Source organism: Eublepharis macularius, chromosome 5 (assembly GCF_028583425.1).
Source record: "Eublepharis macularius isolate TG4126 chromosome 5, MPM_Emac_v1.0, whole genome shotgun sequence".
In the NCBI taxonomy this organism is placed as follows: domain Eukaryota; kingdom Metazoa; phylum Chordata; class Lepidosauria; order Squamata; family Eublepharidae; genus Eublepharis; species Eublepharis macularius.
The window spans coordinates 74,695,989-74,718,335 of record NC_072794.1 but is presented as its reverse complement, the minus strand read 5'-3'; the positions used below and the strand labels follow the sequence as shown (position 1 = coordinate 74,718,335).

Sequence of the window (22,347 nt, the reverse complement as noted above, 5' to 3'; positions counted from 1 at the left end):
GACTTTGGATGCAAATTTTATTTTGGTATTTATGTAAACTTGATTTTGATATTTGAAAAAACAAAGACAGGAAAATGTTTCTTTTTTGATGAATGCCAATTAAATATATCTCAGATCTTTACCAATAAATTTTCTGGAGAATAATTTGCCAGTAACTGGCCTGTTGTTCTCACTGGTGGGGGTTTCTTGGGACTTAAAAGCTTAATTTAGGGGTTCCTCCATGGAAAAAAAGGAGGGAAACACCAAGGTATACTAACTGAAACTAAAGACTATTGACTTCTAGAATGTTGCTTTTCTTGCATAACACAACCCTATGTTGTGCTGCTGTGTCTTTGGTATATATTTTAGATCTGTATTCATGCCCATTATATCCAAATTTGGTAACTGCAGTTTTAATCAGCTTTTAACGCATTTTCAAATTTCAGGCTTGCGTGATCTACATCAGTCCCAACTGGAATGGCTAGATCCCAGCATTCAAATGTAAGAAATTAGTGGCGATTGTGGGTTTGGAGCCCGTAATACCTTGTTGCACTCCTATGAACTGTACATTAGAAGTGACTTGTGTATGCAACAAATGCAGTTACAATGGATCAAGGATTCTACTATGTGTCTTAAAAGGCACCAGGAAAGTTAGAGAGATTCAGGAAAAACCATCCATTAACAGTCAGACTTTTAAAAAGTTAACCACCCAAACCACATTAGTCTTTGCCATTTTCAAGCATGCATCTGAATGCAGAGCTGGAATAATGTATCTGCACATCACACCTACGCTGCAATAAGCCCATTCTCAGCCTTATCACTTAAATATGAAAAACCACAGGGAGAAGGACTCTTACCCACCTTTACTAAAAGTATAGCTGTTTTCATTCACTCTTTTCGTTCTGGCTGAATACTATGCAACTGATTCCTTTCTGACAACTGGTTCAAAAACGGGTGGTGGTGGAAATAAGTAGAACAGCTAATCACATGCAACATTTAACTTTTGTTGTTGAATTTCTCCCCTCTTATGCATTGCCAATAAACACAAATTCTCCCCTCCCTTATTGTTACAAAATGGGCTCACTGAGCAATTTAGTCACAGTCAAGCGCCACGCAGTCAGGTGCAATGGCAGAAACGCAATGTGCCTTCATTACAGCCAAGGAAGTTGAACAATGCTTGCTGAGATGAAGAGCAATCGATATACTAATGGATATTCCCCTCCCACATTCCCTCACTGATGCCATGCTTTGGCTCATTTACAGTTTACTTGTCTTGTATACAGGGGAAAGCAGAGGGCTGCAGAATGCTTCCCAGTCACCTTGAATCAGCTGAGAACAAATCTTGCAGATGACATGGAAAGGTTAACAAGTCACAAAAAAAATACAGAAAGGAATCAGAGGATACTGTTACACAGCCTCTCTGTTGGAATCTCTGTATTCTCCAAGGTGGCACCCATCTGAACTCACGCATATAATAAATACCTGAAATCCTGCAAAATGGGATCATCTTAAAAAACCCTTGCAGCCTAATAATTTACATTAACATCCCAATGACCACAATATTCACCTAAATGTAACATAACTATACTCTGAGCACTCAAGACAGCCAGAAACGTAAGTCCTACTTTTATTAAGTCAACAAGTATGATATGCAAGTGAATCTCACTGGGCAAGACGTGATCAACCATTTGACGCAGCATCCCTCCCAACAGAAAGACCTACAGTCACAACAGGATTAGTTTGAACCCGATGGTTACCTTAGTAGGACTTGTGCACTTTTCTTTCATTCATCTGGTAACATTTATGCCAGTTGGTTGGCACAAGACGAACTTTCATGCTCAAACATTAAAAGTAAGTCAACCATTTCATATTTGGTATTGACCCATTAAAAGAAATACAGGCCTCATCCCTTAATACAGCAGTGTAATGGCAGAATAAACAATTAAGAGAAAATGAGTCATTAATAGCTAATACTAGACAGATGGTGGGAAGATACAGTTTTGCAAAAGCCACACCCACTGCTGATAATGGATGCATAAAGGCACCAGTCCCTGTATCCAGGGACTTGTGGGCTAGAGACTATGCAAGATGCTTGGCATTAGAGGCATTCATAATGCCAACTTTTTGTGACATTTTTTTAAAAGAGCATGAAAATAAACCTTTATTTTGTTAACACATTAGTATTTTGTTTCACAGCTTGACACAATTTAAGATACACAGCTATTAAAGGAACAGCAATGGGCCACTTTTAAAAGGCCTTCCTTAACTTATTGGATGTTACAGTATGCCAAGCTGGAGGATGTGTGTCAAGCATCTAGTTGGCATAACATAAGACTGCTGGATTTTCTGAACAAGGGGTGGAAAGAGCCATTATTAGCCTGGGAAATTCGGAGCATACAGAACAGCAAAGAACTACTGATTAAGTATGTCTTTGGAGATGAGAATACTTGCACAGTGAATATATGATAAGATGTTTAAGGATACAGATAATATCAGCATCATCTAATATATTCTGTATTAAGAGATGTGAAACTGGAGGGGCCAGGGAAAGAAGGTGGCTATTGAAAATGTATGGTCCTGTTGACCCTAGAAAATTGACTACCTCTAAAATGAGACAATTTAAAAGTCCAAAATACTTTGAAAGAATGCTTATCATCTTAAAACCACCCATGGGGCAAAATATATTTGATACACTGAAAATCTGCGTCTTTCTTCCAGGCTGTGTTGAAAGCTGAATGCATCAAGAGTCCACTCCAATACAGTAACCTTTGCTTACGTAAACAAAAATGTTCATACAAATCATTTAGATAATCTAAGCCAGTTGAACACAAAGTGAGTTTACTTTTCCACTGTCTAATTCTTCTGCTCATCCCATACAGCTTTTAAAAAAAAAAATAGAGTATTGTCCTTCGTTCTGTAACTAAGAAAGCACAAATGCTAAAAGCGGTTCAAACAGTAAGAAACCTTAAATGGTTGTTCCTATTCTAATCTCCTAACAAATGCTGCAGTCAAAAATCCTAAGTAGTCCTTTTTATTATTTGCTTTTCTCAAGTTCCTTGTGTTTTGAAAGTGGTAACATTCCTGTTCACAGGGATTAAGAGAATTCTACAGTGATAAGGAGAACTTACAATCACACTCTGAAAATAAAACATTCGTTTGTCAGCTAGCTGAGACCAGAGGCAACAGAGGGAAAAAACCACAAAAAAGTAAAGTTTTGGTTATGTCCCAAGGAGACAACTGCTGTCCCATTTTGATGCTCACTAATCTTCAACTTACATGTCAAATAATTCTCCTCCAAGGTAGTACACCATGTCCTTTGGTTTCTTCTTTAGGACCAGGTCTGTAGCTAGTGGAAGTGTTTAAATGCATCCAAAGCAGGTATATCTCTGTGTCGATATACTACACTGCCAGACAATACCAAATGTAGTTTAAACCAACTGTATTAGAAACAGATGCCACTTTCTTCCCAACCTCCCACATCATGAAAAAAAAAAGTTGCTCCCATCTACAAGATATTTTGGGTAGCAACAATATTAGCAAGTTTAAACAAACTTTTACCAAACAGACAACTATATTTGTGGAAGGAAAAGAATAAGGTTGAAAGGATGAATGAGAGGTGTAACACAGAATTCTTTTTTAGAATGGCTTAGACCAATTACCCAAACAGAGGTGCTGGCTTTATACACAGATATCTGAGTATAAAGCAATGTGCTTTAACTATTTTTTCAAGTATCCAATATCATTTTTGTATAAAGACTTTGAATACACAAGCTACCAAAGATAGAAGAAAATGGACTTCTCCAAGTTTGGATTTAAGTATTAAAAACTCAAAATATTCCAGAAGTTAGTATTCCACACAGTACTAACAATTTTCCAATTTTTTTGTACATATCCCAGCTGATCATAGATTGAAGAAAAAAATCTGCTAAGCAGTATTAAAAGAAAGAGTGTGCAAGAGTTAAAATTGTAATCTGGGGAAAACACCTAAAATTCTAAATTAAAAAAAATGAAGTGAAAGCTTTAACTGGTACACACTGTTCACACCTATATTTCAAGTTTGGAAACGCATATTTTCAAGCAGCAATACAAAAAAGTATCCATGAAGAATGCATAATTTCCGAAAAAAATTATGAAAACATCCCTGCTACTGTTACATTTCTAAATACAAAACTGACTACCATATTGTTGCTTCTGTGTAGCAAGAGAAGTTCATTTTCAAAACAGGTAAAATTCAGTCTTTAGGTGTGAATGGTATGAATGAGAGTCCCCTTTTTTAAATTTCTTAGTTGTTTTTAGGATCCTTAAGCATGCAAGCCTTGTAGAGGAGGGCCCATCAAGGGGCAGGGTTGGCTTAGGGCATCCAGTTTAGGACAGAGCTGGGAAAGCTTCTGGATCGTCAACATCAGGAGCAGAAGCACTTGACTGAAAGAGAAACAGGAGATGTGTTATTTGGACAGAGTGAATGGATGGGCCACTTTTCATCTCTGGCATTATACTGACAGGACACTGATATCCAATGAATGCACAAAAAATGGAAGGGTAAAAGTTCTAAGGTTATTATGGGCCAGGGGTAGTTTAGAGAGTATTCTTCTGCCTTATACTAGAAAAGCTGCTCATCACCGTCAAGTCTTGCCAGCATCCTGTATAACAGAAGAATTATCCTCCAGAACTATCTTTTCAGCTGCTAGCAAACTGACTTACTTCCTTGGCCAATGGCAACAGTTTTAAATTCTAAAAAAACCTATTTCCAATCACTAAAAACAAATGGCACATACACAAATGACATATAAACATGCCTAGGAAAAGAACTATGGGTTAAGCAGGGGGATTCTCTGTTTGTTTAAAAGCATGGATTCATTTTATTCCAGATTAATTGACAAAATACAAACATGTGATCCTGCTGTAAAACAAATGTTCAATGCACAACTTTTAGGTGGCATAAGGAATACCTTTTGCTGTCTAGTTTATAGATAAGGTGTATTTTAATTCTACATGTACATTTCTGTACATTATAAATAAAATGCTAAACTGAGCATACTAGAAAGCACGTTTACCAAAATGAACTTGGTGAAATATGCAATGGCCTAAGCCTGCCTTACTTCAAACCTGACATGTAGACTACATTTTAAAAGACTAAATTCTAATCTGAGAGTCAGTTTGCAAAACAATCAGTCTTCACTGAGTACAGTGCTTCGTCAAAATGCTACTTTAATATCTGCTTAATTTTGTTATGTCAGGCACAACAAATCATTGGTATGTGAACAAGCCTACAATATGATCTGGCTTGCATGCTTTCTTCCTCATACTCATGCATGCAGTTCAAACACGATCCACTTTTGTAGCAAAACTAAGAGTGTGCGATTCGGGATTCCAATTCAGTGTCTGCACTATGTGAAAGTGATTGTATCCCATCCCATTTCCAACCATCTTTTTCACATGTTGCAGAGACAGCAAAAAGAGCCCTGTGGCGCAGAGTGGTAAGCTGCAGTACTGCAGCCCAAGCTCTGTTCACAACCTTGAGTTAGATCTTGGCGGAAGCCACATTCAGGTAGCCAGCTCAAGGTTGACTCAGCCTTCCATCCTTCTGAGGTCGGTAAAATGAGTACCGTTTCTTAAAGGTAAAGTGTAGATGACTGGGGAAGGCAATGGCAAACCACTGCATAAAAAGTCTGCCAAGAAAACATCGTGATGCGATGTCCTCCCATGGGTCAGTAATGACTTGGTGCTTGCATAGGGGACTACCTTTACCTTTACCTAGAAACAGCAAAAGGTTTTTTTTTCTGATACATGCCAACTATGTACAATTTCCACAGATACCAGGAGAAAGGGATTTTCACCAATTCCTCCCTCTTATAGCAACCTAAAATGGTTCCTCGTAGAACCACAGGAATAGCTTGAAGGGACTCCTCTGTGCTTGGGAAGAATCAGTGAAAACTGCCCAGGCCCTTGCACATGCAGAAATTCTAGGCAACAGCCGAGCCATAGTCCATATACATACTGTTTTTCCATTAACAATTATACTGAAGTGCTTTGGGTTTTTGCAGCCCTTGTGTTAAGCACAACTGTGCTGAGCAGATTTTGCTTTCCTACTCAGGTTTCATGGGATTCAATCAAATATCTTTTGACACTTTAAAAACTAATTAACATTTAGTACATATGAGCTTCCCAGAGTAAAGCCTGCACCTCTGGATGCATGAAACATGTCATCAGTTGAAAAAAAAATCACAAACCTGGTTGGGTGCGTGGATCACATCAAACTCCTTAACCAACTGGAAGGAAACACATAAATATTATCAATAGAGCTAAAAATTTTCTGTTATACATGAAAAGAAGGTTTGTAACTCCATTTTCCACTGAAGTACTGCTTTCAAGGATAGATTTGGTAATGAGAACCTTCCAAAGAAAGGAACAAGAAAGAAATACAGGAACTGAAGTGATTAAGTTACACTCTCTTCCCTTTAACAGATTCAAAAGAAAAACAGCCCTGTTTGTGATGAAGACAACAGCACTACTAAGTGAATTTGCTGTTATGTAGGGCAGCTACAAAACTTTACCTAAACTGTATCTACAGAGGTAAAGGTACTTCACAAACTAAGTATAACCCACTAATAACTGACATTAAAAGTAAAGACATAATTCAGTTATATTTAATGGTGCAAGGCTAAATAAGCGCAAGCAGCATACACAGCTATGTCATAGATCCAGAGGAGTTAGCCGTGTTAGTCTGTAGTAGCAAAATCAAAAAGATTCCAGCAGCACCTTTAAGACTAACCAACTTTACTGTAGCATAAGCTTTTGAGAACCACAGTTCTCTTCGTCAGACTCATCTGACGAAGAGAATTGTGATTTTCGAAAGCTTATGCTACAGTAAAGTTGGTTAATCTTAAAGGTGCTACTGGACTCTTTTCGATTTTACAGCAACGTCAGTCACCCTATTCAAGTAGTATTTACTGCCTCCTGGTAGCAGCAGCCCCCTAAACCTTCTCAGGGGATGGAAGAGAGGAGGAGAATCAGTAATTTTCTTCTATGTAATAGGAGGTTTGGAGCCCACCTACTGTTCTGAAACTATAATTGCTAATTAACAAATTTCATCAACGAGACTTGAAGATCATTAATATTGGCAATTGTGCTTCCAAATTCCAGAAAACAGTTCTATTCTTTTTACTATCATCAGTAAACAGAATGGAAAAATCAGTATACCCACCTTGTCAGTTCTGCTTCCACGGTTGGCCCTTCCCCCACGCCCACGCCCTCCTCTTCCACCTCTACCACCACGTCCAGGACGACCAAGATCTCCAAAATTGATCTCCAGCTGGGATGTGATATCATTAGCTGGCTTGCGGAAGTGATGATCCATTACAGAGTCTTCAGCATGAGACTGAAATGAAAGTCAATAATACCATATTTGGTACCAAACATATTTTCCATCAGTATCAACCCTACTGCAAAATGCAACAAAACAACTTTACAGTGGCACCCCACCACCACCTGAATGTAATGGCTGTCTACAAATGGCACTGCTGCTGCGTTCTTCCAGCTCCCAGCTCCAATTAATACAGCAAGCAAAACATCCATGGTGAGAACGCAATACCACATGCATTACCTCTAAGAAGCTTGGATTACTTTCATATCAGGACATGTGGGCAAATACTAACTACCATGTCCACTGGACAACAAATTTAATTGACAATATACCTACATATGGTTAATAGAGTCAACATTTCGTTTATTTATGTATCTATTTGACTATTTAATCCTCCAAAGTTATACATAAGCAGCAGATGATTATGTAAAATTTGCAGATGGTTGGAGCAAAGGGTGCCCAACAGTGGCTGCCACATTCTCCCTCTAGTATATTCAAGCCTGTCTCACCATCACCACCCAGTTTTGAAAATAGGGAGGAGAGAAATGGGAGAAAGTGTACACAGGAATCCATACAGTTATACAGAACCAGACATGTTCTTGGACTTGTAACAAAAGAAGTCCTACTCAGAAGAATCCTATGGCTGGGAAGATTTCAAGTCATTAGAAAGAGTTGCTGCATCTCAAAAAGTCAGCTGACAGGTAACATCTGCCTCCCATCTGAAATGTGCTGCAACCTGGACTGCCTTGTCCTTTTCAGACTTCTACCACAGATAGACCAACACTTTCCTCACTCTTCCTAATTAGGCTTGTGACTAGCAGATGTTTTCTATACAAATCAGACATGAACTTAGACACAAAGCAGACAGGCAAAGAACCGTAAGGTCAGTCAAAATGCAAATTCAAAAAACAGCTCTCAAATATATGACTACATGAACCTTATCAATATTTTTGTAAATGATTAGTTAGTACCTGTATCAATTGCAAAATGCTAGGTGTTTCATTCAAAAAATACTGTATTTAAAGTGTCAGAATCTGTTCCTTTAACACGAGTACATTTATCACACCAGATTAAAGATGTTTTGCACCAAGGTCATAACAAATGGTACATCAAAATAACAGACCTCCAAGTAAGTTATTCTGCAAACTTAGAGAAACATATTTCAAACCTCAAACACCAGAGCTTAAGTTGTTGTGCAGAAATGCTTCGTACTGGGCACACATGCTAATACATCAGTAAAATCATCACAAAACCATGTTACTTCACAGCACTGCACAGACAACCATTTTACATTGGAGTTTCTTTAAACGACAAAGGAGCAAGAGAACAGGAAACTGACCATACAGCCACACACGCACAGCATGAAACAAATACGAAGCTTCTATATGGTAAAAATACAGTGCTAACAGCATACACCATCTAGCTGTAAGTAAGCAGCCATTATATGTGAACAGGCATGGTAGAACAGTATTGTGGAAATCAATGTGAAAAAGATCCTTTATGGAAAAAATCCTATACTTGGTATATTATAAAGATGATCTTGATGGGTCAAAATGGGCAAATGTAAGTGGCAATAACTGTACTAGAGATAAAGAATTTGTTAAGCAGTCATATACCCCTATTTTTGGTGCTAATTTTCAATGGGTCTTTTAGAAGGAACCTCTCAAATTGAGCTTGTTTAAAATTCATATTGCTCCTCAATGACAAAGTGTATATATATAAAGGGTCAGTACCTCATTGGATTCCAGCTGACTCCCCTGCATCTCTGTCATCCCCTTTGTCTGATGAGAGTTGTATGTCCGACAAGCAAGGGATTAAAAACAAAAGGAAGAAATGAGACTTTACATACACAAACAAGCAAAAGTTAGGTGGATTTGTAGGATACATGCCACTAAACAAATGGACAGAGCAAGGGAGATCAAGGTTGCAAGGAAGCAAGAAAGGATGTGCAACTAGAAAGATTTACAATTTTCATCCTTTTAAAAATATCAATCCTGATGAGGTCTAAATAGAATTAGCTGCATGAAGAACAGCTCCAGTCAAAGTATAATCTTAGCTTTAGTGCTAGATTCAAAACTCTAAAATAAATCTTAATTTAAACATGAAATAAAGGATCACGGAAAATAAAGTATCTACAAGTCGGATTGAAATATTAAGGAGGTGCATTACCATCGTGGGTAACAAAAGGAGGTCTGTTTGGCACAGACAGAACACATTACCTTGAATGTAATGGGGCAGCAGGCTGTAATCCATAATACTTTTAATAAAAAACAGATCCCCAAACACACTTCTCGCAATCAAATTCAGGGGCAAGCAACAAAAACTCATGAAGTACATAAAAATACTCAACAAGCAGCTGCATGACATTCCCTCCAAATAAAGCTGTCAGTATCCTTCATATGCTTACACTTGTCACATTCATCTGCCTGAACAAATCTGTTTCTCTGGGAGAAAATGATTTACTGAAAGAATGCCAGTAACTACTGAATTAAATCCAACAGACTGGATTGCATGCATTACCCTAAGGGGACACTGGTGGATTTCTCCCACCCCCACTACAAATGCCACCTGTGCCACTCAAGAAGTCAATGCTGCTTCCTGCCTGCTCCACCAAGCACAGCTTCTGAGAGAGATGTGGCCTACGTTCTTCTCCACAATGCAGCCACACATGTTCCCTAGCATTTTTCCACCCATGTAGATCCCAGACTCTGCAGCATCACCTTTTCAAGAACCACAGGCTGGGGGAAAGTGGGGATGAGACAATCATTCGGCACCTTCCACTGACACAGCACAAAATCTAGCCAACGCCTACTTCTAAGAAGCACCTAGCTTGCATCATCAGCATAATTCACCATGGAATTTGACAGCAAACTGCAGAAGCAGTGCATACTAGTATCTCCGGATGAATTCAATTACAAAGCCCTTCTCCCCAGCATGCCAGGTTGCTACAGGTACAGAGTTATTTTTATTGTCTCTTTGACAATGCAATCCTATGCAGTTAGTCATCTAAGCTAGTGGTTCCCAACCTTTCTGATACAGTGATCCACAAGTCCAAATTTAATTTGTATGGTGATCCATCCAAGGCTGACCCAAGAGACTGAGAAGGGGGGACAGGTTGAGGAGATGCAGAAAGATGGCACATGTCAGACAAAAGGGGGGTAGGGAGGAAAAAATACGGGCACCCTGGAACGCCAATAACAGGGAACAAACAACAACTCCAGGGAACAAATTCACAATAGTTGTGTAATCTGTATATCATATGAAAGTGCAGAAGTGCAATAGTGCAATTATACAGTTAATAAATACACAATACAAAAATACAGTCATATTCAGTAAACCTATCATTTGAAAAATCTTTGTCGTCCGTACAGTTCGTTTCATTCAGTTAAAGTGCCAAGTGTCTTATTTTGGTAGAAAGCCGGAGGTGGAGATGCATAGGGAGGTGTTATCTCATTCACAGTCCAATAATTTAAATTATTCAAAAAATGCCGACGGGAATGTGCAGGCAAGTATCATTAACCCGTTTCGTGAGTGAAACTCACTTCATCCTGGGCATGAAAGAATTCAGGACTGGACACAATCACTTTTTCTGAACTTTGCTTTCAAGCTCTTCATGTTTATTCCATTCAGACTTCCAAAATGTATACGTCTTCAACACCCCATGGAGGCTCCGCTGCCTCGTTGCTGCCGCGGCGCTGGTTGGAAGCGGGGAGCCGCGAGGAGGTGGCGAGCGGGACTGGCGCTGCCCACCGCAGGACGCCCAAGTTGCCGCCGGGCTCTCGCTCCGGAGGAGCGAGAGCCCGGCGGCAACTTGGGCGTCCTGCGGTGGGCAGCGCCAGTCCCGCTCGCCACCTCCTCGCGGCTCCCCGCTTCCAACCAGCGCCGCGGCAGCAACGAGGCAGCGGAGCCTCCATGGGGTGTTGAAGACGTATACATTTTGGAAGTCTGAATGGAATAAACATGAAGAGCTTGAAAGCAAAGTTCAGAAAAAGTGATTGTGTCCAGTCCTGAATTCTTTCATGCCCAGGATGAAGTGAGTTTCACTCACGAAACGGGTTAATGATACTTGCCTGCACATTCCCGTCGGCATTTTTTGAATAATTTAAATTATTGGACTGTGAATGAGATAACACCTCCCTATGCATCTCCACCTCCGGCTTTCTACCAAAATAAGACACTTGGCACTTTAACTGAATGAAACGAACTGTACGGACGACAAAGATTTTTCAAATGATAGGTTTACTGAATATGACTGTATTTTTGTATTTTTGTATTGTGTATTTATTAACTGTATAATTGCACTATTGCACTTCTGCACTTTCATATGATATACAGATTACACAACTATTGTGAATTTGTTCCCTGGAGTTGTTGTTTGTTCCCAGACAAAAGGGGGGTGGCAAGTGGTTCTGTGCTGTACATCTCCCACAGCAGGTAGAGGGCAGTGAGGTATTGCAGGAGGCAGGGCAAGAGATTGGGCTGCGGAAGGAGCAGGGACAATGCCGAGCCTATGCTCACACACACTTCGTTCTCTCCTCCTCTCACTTTTCTATGTACTAAACAGCTCCTACCTATTCTCCAGCCTTTCCCCCCGTTCTTCCACCTACTACCATGAAGTTATTAGTTTCCAGACAGCTTCCCTCCTGCAGACCTGAACTGATTTAGTGTGTCAAAAAATGATGCATATAATTCATGTCCGTACAAAGTCAACAGCCATAATTTTACTAGAGTAGAGCTCAACTGCAGATTACCACCTTTGTAAGATAACATATACTTGATTCCCACTGATTGCCCCACTATGCAGATCCACAGTGGGGCCAGGGCCACGGTAGAGTTTCTTTTTAAAATCTGAAAGCTACAAGAGTCTGGGATATAACAACAAACTTGTTTTAAAGTCCAAGGATCCTGCAAGATCTCATGGGGTTTCAGCTGTCATTTATTCCTTTTAGAAATTAAACTGAGCCGTGGAGGGGAGAAATGGGAAGGGAGGACAAGAAGAGATGAGACTGGGGAGGGGAAGCAAAGTAAGGGAAGACAAGGGACAGAGGGAGGGAAACAAAATGCCCTCTTGAATTTCTCACATATATATAACTCTTTGAAGCCATAAAAATTGGAAAATTTTCTGAGTTTCACTCTTCAATCTAGTTTGTTTCTTCAGCCATGTTTTTTTCTACTACATAAAGGGCTAAAAACATGTTTACAAATGACTCTGAAGACATGTTTTGAACTAAACTCAACACTCACGTGCTGCATTTGGAACCCATGTACAAATAACATACCTTAAAATTACTTACTCCAAGGAAAAACCAAAACAAGTTAAACAATTCAGAATACCAGAGAATTCTGTCTTACCTCCTCACTCTTTGACTTATGGAGAACAAAACCTTTTTTCCATTGTCCATCAGCACCTTCATTTGGTTTGCGGATGTTGAATTCAACTTTTGCGCGATCCTTATTTTGAATAGCTTTCCATTCATCCAGGGTCATTTCTTTTGGACCTTCCTCCTTGACTTCATCTACTTCATTTTCTCTATAAGTTTAAGAGTGGTAATAGCTTGTTTCACTTTTTTCTGCAGTAAGTAATATATTCAGGACCGTGGTCTAAATACAAGACCATTCCTTGCTGTGAGTTGAACCTGAGGGCCACCTGAATACAGTGCAGTGTACCAGAATTTCTTCTTACGTCAAAAGCTGTATTTAAACAGACAAGTCCCTAATTTAGGCAATCTAATTCATATTGTAAATCCAGTAAAAGATGGAAGTTTTCTAGTACATTCTTTTTTCAAATTTAAGTGGATAAGTCTGGCAGTTGCCCATTCATATTCGTCATCGTCAGTGGTTCCCACTTCATGGAACCATGGGTCTGAGGATGACAGGAAGGCTCTCATACTTCGATCATTCCACAAAATGTGCAAAACAGTAATGTTCAAGAGTGTCTTAAATTGAGATTAGAACTATAATAGAATGGAAAAACCCAAGAGGACACCGGAATTATACCGGAATAAAATTTAATCCACAAAAAAGGTTTTGCTCCATTGTCTTATAACTTGTAATTCACGTATCATTTACAGTATACCTTGATTTAGATGGTTTACTGCTCACATTGTTCCCTAATTAGATGGGTAGCTGTGTTGGTCTGCAATAGAACAACAATATTCAAATCCATTAGCACCTTAAAGATCAACATGATTTTACAGATACAAGCTTTTGAGAGTCAAAGCTCCCTTCATTAAATATCTCACTAAGCTGATGAAGGCAGCTTTGACTCTTGAAAGTTTATACAGAGAGAATGTTATTCATCTTTAAGGTGCTACTGTACTTGAATCTTGCTGTTCCATAATTCTGTAATCCTAGTCCTAACTACATTGTTCACTGGTTGTCTTTTGTTGTCTATCTACACTTTCTTGTTGTTCGTTTACCCTGTATCTAAGTCTCATTGTTTTTAAAAAGTAAACAAATATATTGCACACCTAAACTGTATTGCCAATTAGAATTTAGCAATATGGTTTTTCTGAAGTACCCACAATCTTGATCATTCATATGGCCACTGTCAGTGGAAGGAGAAAGCTAGGAAGATAAGCTACCTTTTTGCTGGTTATAATCCACAGCAGCTGTGAGCACAAAGGAGCTACAAAGTAATGAAGCCTTTGGCCAGCTTACAATGACAAAAACCAGTCACTATACATTGGGCATACGAAAAAAACCAAGATTGTGCATACATCTAAGAAATCTGTATAACTTAAATTCTATAATTGGTGATCCAGTGTTCAGCAGCTTTAACATTGGAGTTTCTAAACAAACCTCAAATTTCACAAATTTGAAGCTTTGAGGAATTTTAATTCCAATTAAAATCTCAGTACAATCAGTGTTATTAGTACACACATCTTTTTGTTTAAGTTCCTTGAAACAGCATTTTCGAAATGAACCATACCAATCTATGAAAAGACTTCAGTTTTTCCAAGCATTACTCACCAATAAACTATGGAAACTAGAACATATAAAAAAGGAGACAGTGGGGAGAAGTAACTATTTAACAAAAGCACTTGAAATTAAAAGCCTGCCTCATCTTACTAAAACCACAAGCTCAGCTTTGAAACTTCAGTTTGATTCTTAGTCCCATAGCTACCCAAGAGACTGTTAAATCTGATTGTCACCTTTAAAACTGAATATATCTGATGCTGAAAAGCAACTACAGTTAAATTCTGTAAACATTAACGTCCTCTCATGTTTTAAAAAAAATACTCTGAATCATTAAGTAAATATTTACTTATTTTCTGAATCTGCAGGTGGATGCTCTTCTCCCTCTGGTGTTTCCTCCGTGACATTTGATTGATCCAACTCACTGCAATTAAGATTTTTTATATTTACTGCTCAAAACAGAATTTGCTTATTAAAATTCACTGCAGCTCAAATTTTACATGATAGCTTATGTAGAGTCATCATAAAATTCCCTGCCTCACCAAAAGTAGCCACTCAGGAAATTATCCCCATAAATACATTAGTAATAAAAATTGGTAAGGCAAAGTTTAGCTGGTTTTATACATAAATTTTCTGCAGATTTCAGCCACCAGAATTATGCCATAAATATGCTATTTATTGTACTACTTACAAATTATTTTCAATTTCTGCAACACTGACAAGATAGGTCACTCTAACTAGTACCAAATATAAAACAAAACAGAGGCATGTGCATACATTTTGTATAAATCATCTTCTGATACTTAAGGGAAAGATCAAAAATGCATGCAGCACACGGAAACTGATTCCCCCTTCCCCCACTAAAATTTGGCCTGGCACATAGTTGTTATACTTTATATCTGGATCCATTTTAATCTGGCTTTAAGCAAGATTTTTGGACCATGACTGTCTTTGTCACTCTGGTTAGCCCACATCAAGAAAACAATATAGTTTGCTAGTTTCTGAAAATGACAATTCAAACAGCAAAATTACTCACGTTAGCTCATCTTTGACAGTTCCCCAGTTGTGTGATCCACTTCCACCGCGCTTGTCCTCATGCTTTAGGCCACTGAAATGTGAATGTGAAAGAGAACTAACAAAACTGAGTTAACATAATAGTGTTGGAATACAGAAATTCAAAGGTAAATTTTCAAAAAAATTTAGAGAAGCAATGCATTTTCAAAAGACAGAAGTGTCAAGTCTAAGACTTACGATCTGTCGCTTCCACTATGTCTATCAAATTCACGTTTGCCTCTAGAGTCAAAGCCATCTCCTCTGCCCATGCCACGTCCTCTGCCACCACGACCACCTCTTCCACCTGGACCACCACGGCCACGCATTGGGCGATCGATAATAGGTCTATTGTAAACCAAAGTGAAAATGCAAGTGTATTTTGAGGGGGGAAATTATAAAAATGGCTCGAAATCCTTTAGCAGTTTGATTACATAACTTACTCCCATCATAAGAGTACTCTGTTATCTCACAGTGGCCTTAATTTTTTTAACAACTACTTCCCTCCAACATTAAACCTGGAAATTTTGGTGACTAAAGACTAGCAGCATTATGCTCATGAGAATATTTAACTCCTGAAATACCAAGTTGGTGGATTGGTTCAAAACATGGTTCAAAAAACTGGTTCAAAAAACATTGGTTCAAAAAATTGGTAAAATACATTAAGAAACAGTAAGACATCTAAATATGCCTGTGTTAAATCCATTAACAGAATCAAGCTATAGTTAGCTAAAACCACCATTCCATTAACAAACAGAACTTAGAATATATTATTCTTACTTATCAACAGAAAATTCTCCTCCTTCACCCTTCTCTTCAGCAGGTTTGTCAAATCGCCGCTCACGAGGAGGCCGTCTCTCTTGCCTCCTCTCAATAGGTTTGCCTTCTCCCTGAAGCTGCTGCTGATCAGGCCGTCTGCCAATTCGCCTTATCCCTAAAATAGAAGGCAATCTGCATCAGTAAATTTTTTTATCCACTTCCACAAAACAACTGCTATTCTTTCACACACACAGTACCTTATGGACAGTTCATGGATGATAGCTTTTCAGAGACTTGGCAATAGGATCATAAAACTGCCCTCATCCATAAGGTACAGTCTGTCCATTACAATCTCTGGTCACTTTTGCAAGTTTCTAAATACCATTTCAAGCTGTTTTCTGAAATCACCAAAGCCTTCAAAGCATGCACTGCTGAAACAGAAGCGTATACAGTTTTTTAAAAGATATGTTTTGCTGCGTTTGTTGCAGATGGCTACAGGACAGTTCTCCTGTCAGCACCCCCAAATACATGCTTCAACCCTACAAAGCATTCATTTTAGAGTGGAAAGGTAGGTATGTTTTTCACATGAACACACAGATTGTCCTTCAAAAATAACAAAAGTAGCTACTATGAGGAAAAAAGGAAATATACCCCAGCGCGTGTTTTACATACAAAGTTACCAAGCTTCTGATGGTGGATAAAGCTCATATTAATGGTCACAAGGAAGTGCTCTCATTGCTTTAGAAACTATGGAACGCAACACAGGTCTCTTCCCTCACCTATACAATGCTGAGTAAAATTTCCATAACAGAGAGACATCAACCCCAGCCAGTATTCCAAAGTATTTGTCAGACCACACTGCAGTGGTGCTAGTGAGCTTGTACAGATACTTGGCCATACTGTCTGCACTCAGCAGCCTAAGATGGTACAAGTTTGCTCTACCACTGGAACAGAGCAATCAAGCAATTAGACTATGTCTTGGCTCAAAGGACTCCCCTCAAAAGCAAATTTCTTCCTTTCTTTCCATTATCCTTCCACTTTACAAAAAAAAAAAAGCTCATTCTTCAGAACAGCTTCCAAATGAACACATATTTACATGTATGCTTCTTTGCTCAGTAATCTTTCTGCATGACTTTGCACTTCTGCCCATTAAAAGTAATGCCTGAAAAAGTCCCAAGTATTGGAATCAAAAAGAGTCCAGTAGCACCTTTAAGACTAACCAATTTTATTGTTAAAGCTTTCGAGAATCAAGTTCTCTTCGTCAGATGCATGGTACAGAAACTGGACAAATATAGAAGAGGAGGGGGGAGGAGGGGAGGAGAGAGAAGATGCAATTGGGGGGGGAGAGGGAGGATGCAACCAAAACATCCTCCCTCTCCCCCAGTTTGTCCAGTTTCTGTACCATGCATCTGATGAAGAGAACTTGATTCTCGAAAGCTTATGCTACAATAAAATTGGTTAGTCTTAAAGGTGCTACTGGACTCTCTTTGATTTTGCTACCACAGACTAACACGGCTAACTCCTCTGCATCTATGACCAAGTATTGGAGACAATTTTTTTAAAAGGTTAACAAATAATAGGTAGATAAGATAAACTGGTTTATTCCACAAACTCCTGAATATTCTACCAGACATAAGAAGCCTTGTGGTGACATCTTTTAATAAAGAAAGCCATCCTCAGCTTAGACAGAAAGGAGTGTCATCTTCTCTTCTCATGTTCCTTCCAGCATGCCAAGGAGCAACAGGTAAATACTCTTTGGCATTCTCCTTTTCTCTGCTCCTTAGCAAGCGCGGTGGGGCCAACCACACTCTCTTCCCAACTTCTGAATGGCTGCAAATGCCCCATGTTCTGCAGGAACATAGGAACACATTCCAAATGACTGGGCTCGTGCATACTCCTTTCTTAACTGACAATCTCCTAAAGCAAACAGACATGTTGGAATATGGTCCAGCAACCACATTCTTTTGTGCTGCTTTACAAAGCTAATCCTGGCTCCTCACCTCAAGGACAGACAATCTTACCTGCTTCTGTCATCTCTAAGTATTCTTTCAGCCCGTCATAGACTTTGGAGGCGCTCTGAAGCAATGAAGTTTCTCACTGCTTCAGAGTACCCCCAATCACAATGTGACATTAGAGACTGGGGCTCCACCCCACAGGATGGGCAAGGTTGGTGGCTATCACTCGAAAGATGACCAGGGTATGGCCAGCGACCATGGACAACCAAAGTATGTGGATCCCTGGAATTGCAAATGCTATAAATAATGCAAGTAGCTGCACTTTTAGCAGGTCAAGAGATTTTAAAGAAGCATTTATGTGATTCAACATCTAGTGTACTGCACGAAACTTTCTAAACATTACATAGGTGCAGTTCAGAGTACAAAACAATAACTAATGAAAGGAATAGAAAATTCTTGCTATTTTAAGTAACATACCATAGATCATACATGCATTACTGTTTTAAACTACTATAAAGTCAGACAAAAAAGTGTTCCTGCACAATATTACAATGGTAACTCTGTGAAGTTATTATGCATACAAAATTATTTGCAGCCCTTGCCAACTATCTAACCTTCTCAAGTATAAGAAACACTACATAAAGTGCACCAAAATCTGGACAAACTTTACCATTGAACACAACAATGGTGAATAACTCATTATGAACAATGTAGACAGCCATGGCTGTGTGTGTACAGAGGAATATATTAGTAGAGAACCATCCCCCTTATAGCTACTGCAGCATTACCCCTTATCCAACAGCAGTAACGTGAATACTATACAAATAAACTGAGACAATTTGCTCTAGTGTCATGTAAAACAACTAAAAATGAAATTGACTATTATCAGACAGCAAGCAGATTCTGGACTGATCAGTTTGTCTTTTATATGGGGGGACTTTAAAAACAGCCTTAAGCAGGGGTGGAGAAGTGATATGGTTTGCAGTACAAGTACTGTTCATTGTGCCACCCTACAAGGTGCATTCAACAACTATACACACTGCTACCTATTAGTGGAAGGGGGGGAAGCTTACCGTAGGCAATAGTAATGCTACAGAATTCCTCCAGTCTCTGGAAGATTATCGTTTTTACACAACTCTAGTGTAGCACAATTCTGAAAGAGTATTCCTTTTCCTTACTGCTTATTAAAAGTCATTTGATTAAATGCCTTCTCTAAGGAGTACATGACTAGGAGTTGGAGACATTTTTTATCATTTCCTAGTCAGCCATAAGTGGGTGTTGCTACTGTCCTCTCTGCACATGCCAAAATGTTTGAAATGGGTGAGATCTTGTGCTTAGCTATATAAAACAAATCCTGTTCAAGAGCTGGACACAAAAGACAAGTTCCTCTTCTGTCCAATAACAGGGAAAGGAATTCTCATGCTTACACCTTCACAAATACTGGAAAGCCAAAACAGAATATTACACATCACCCTGAATCCTAGTTTCCTGAAATGTTTTTGTTTTTAAAACTGATAATTGTAAAAAGTTTAAATACTACTAGTATATCAGAATCCCTTATAGAAAGTTTCTAATCAGAAGAAACCAATAAACTCAAAAGAGATTAATATAATAGAAAGTTAGACATTCATATACAAAGACCAAAGTGGTAACATGCAAGTAGAATTTTAGGAGTATCCACATCAGCATTAAATGGAAAAACTGGGCACATCTGAGAAGTATTTTAGTAGAAACCTTAATTGAACAGTGAGTTCACCACTTAAGAGAATGGTCTGAAGGTACGTAACATTGCTCACACGCTCTCTCAGACAGGAAGTGTGACTGACCAAAGGAGACTACAAGCCTACCTGAAAATTTCAGGTATGCTGAATTCCCTCAAGGAAAGACAAGAAAAAGACTTCCATTAATCCAGGCCTCAACAAACCCAAGGGGCCATGGCTCCTAGAAATTTCACTGTGGAGCCTAGTATTTTCTACAATCATTATTTTTAAGTACCTCTTGGTCATCCTTGGTAGTACATCATTTATTTAAGTGAGAGAGAGATTAGCAATTTTTTGTGGTCAGGAGGATTACCTCATATTTATTTATAGACTACAACTTTAAAAAATAAGAAGAAACTGAAGAGTTGATTATTAGGTTTTGTGACAGCAATAATGAGAAAGTGTGGCCATTAAAATATAAGTCCCTGAATGCAGAAAAATACATCTGGCTGCTTAATTTTTGTGGTGGTTCCTAAAGCCACATAAAATTTGCCAATTCGTACATTAATCTATCACAAAACAAAACAAAGGCCTAAATGACAGCATATGGCTTAAATCACAGATATTCTATTTTTTAATTAATCCACACTGACTTAAGTATGTAAGTATGTATAAGCATTGTATCTTGCAAACAATCACCAAAATACACTAAATATTCCTTGGTCAAACAGGACTTAAAGTATATGCACATTTGTAGTATCTTTAAGCTACCCAACAAGTACATACCAAAGCATCTGCTTCTCAGAATACAGTAGCTCCTTACTACAGAGTTTAATAATACAGGAAAATATTCCCATGACTTTGCTTAACTTCTAATACATTTTGGAAATGTACACTCTATGCCACCTGTTTGAGGTTAATTAGCTATCAATTTGGATTAAGTAATCCAGAAAACACACCCCAGAACTGAGGTGTTAAGAAAATTCTTATTGTATTTAAGTGCAGTACACAAACTTTTTTGAAATAACTTGAAAGGTTTAACACTGCAAATTTCCTTTACCAGCCAGAAATTTTCGCTTTGTAACTATTTTAACTAATTTAAGATAAGAAAATTGCTACTTTCTACTACTGCAGTATTAACGTTTTTAAGATACTAGTCAATTCCTTTACCAGCCTATTAAACAACAAACACAGAAATGAACTAAAACGCTACTGAAAGTGTACAGAATTCTTAAAATTTTACCTCAGAATAAGCATGGAGAGAATGGGTTGCACTCGCCTATAATTGTACTGTAAAAATAACTAGCAGTTTTCTTCGTTCAACAAGCATTTAAATTGTTTGTTTGGTACAAGCTCAACAAAACAACCTAAAGGGTTCCATTTTCTCTCTTCATCCAGCACTACTAGGCGGCAGCAGATAGCTGAACCCAAACGACGAGCTAAGCAGCATGCGGACAACGCACGTGGCCCAGGTATAAATTGGCTAAACTTCATCAGCGCTACCACGCGCCTTTTCGGGAAAGGCGGCCCCTTTTAACTCATGTAGCCCCCAGAGTAGCTCCAGAAGCGGCAAGTTCTTTTACTCACAGGAACTCCAGGCCCGCTTCCAGGCCTCTATGGGGTGCCCCAGAACTGACGTTTCCACACCAAGCGACACCGCCCCCCCCCCCCCATTCACCGCCCGTTCCCTTCGCCCTGCAGGAAAGTGGCCGCTCCCTACCTTGCTCGTTCCACTGCAACGGGCCACATTGCTTTTCCACGAGACGAAGCGCGCATTCACACGATCGTTACTCAACACGAGGGGGCTCGACTGAACAGGCGGGCCGGAGCAGCCTACACACATGAGCAGCCCTCAACTCCATTATACGCGAGGCATCGGGGCCGCGACTAGGGGTCTGCGGAAAGTCCCGCTCCGGCAGCCGAAGCCGAGCGTAGGAGGAGAGGCGCTGAGCCGCGCTCGGCTAAAACGACTTGGGGGGGGGGGCGCGACTCTGGCCGCCCTTTCTCGCCCGCACCACAGAGCCGCGGCCCTCGTGAGGGGGGCCTGCTCGCTTCCCCTCCCGCCGCTGCCGGCCCTCTTACCTTCCTTCCGGAGGGGCGCGGAGCCAGGCTGCCCGCCTCCATCTTCCCGCCGGTCTCCGGCGCCGCCAGGCCCAGAGGAGGGAGCGAAGGGCGACAGCGGGGTCTTGCGTTCCTTCTGCGACTCCCTGCGCAGCTGCTTCGCCGCGCTGCCGCTCCCGCCCGCGGAGCCGGCCTGGCCCGAGCCGCCGCCTGAGGAGGAGTTCGCTTGAGCCGCCTGCCCAGAGCCGCCTCCACGACCGCCCTGGTGGCCCCCGCCGCCGCCGCCTCCCCCTCCTCCGGCGCTCTCTTTCTTGCGGCTCTCGGCAGCTTGGATCACCTCGAAGGGATCGGATTCGTCGTCCAAGAGCTGGTCAAAGCGGTTGGTGACGACGCAACCGAAGCCTTCCTGCAGGTGTCCGGGCATGATGGGCCCCTCTCGGCGGGATCCTCCTCCGATGCTGCCCAGGCCCCAGGCCCACCCCCTGCGCGCTCGCCTGCTGCCCACACAAGATGGCCGGCCCCCAAAGAAACTCGCTTCTCTTCCGGCGAAAGTGACATCCGG

General features: G+C 40.1%; 1 protein-coding gene across 2 annotated transcripts; it reads right to left on the bottom strand.

The window, feature by feature from the left end:
* Positions 1 to 1,589: 1,589 nt before the first annotated feature.
* SERBP1 (SERPINE1 mRNA binding protein 1) lies at positions 1,590 to 22,329 on the bottom strand. 2 transcript variants are annotated; one of them, XM_054981537.1, is made up of 10 exons: positions 21,807 to 22,329; positions 16,091 to 16,244; positions 15,512 to 15,658; positions 15,297 to 15,392; positions 14,610 to 14,684; positions 12,695 to 12,872; positions 9,076 to 9,123; positions 7,184 to 7,357; positions 6,210 to 6,248; positions 1,590 to 4,401 (listed from the first exon to the last, which is right to left on the bottom strand). In XM_054981537.1, the coding sequence occupies exons 1-10, from the start codon at positions 22,207 to 22,209 to the stop codon at positions 4,345 to 4,347; spliced, it is 1,371 nt and encodes a 456-aa protein (XP_054837512.1). In that variant the 5' UTR covers positions 22,210 to 22,329; the 3' UTR covers positions 1,590 to 4,344. The 2 variants fall into 2 exon arrangements, with proteins under 2 accessions (XP_054837512.1, XP_054837513.1); XM_054981538.1 differs by having other exon boundaries at positions 15,297 to 15,368.
* Positions 22,330 to 22,347: the final 18 nt, after the last annotated feature.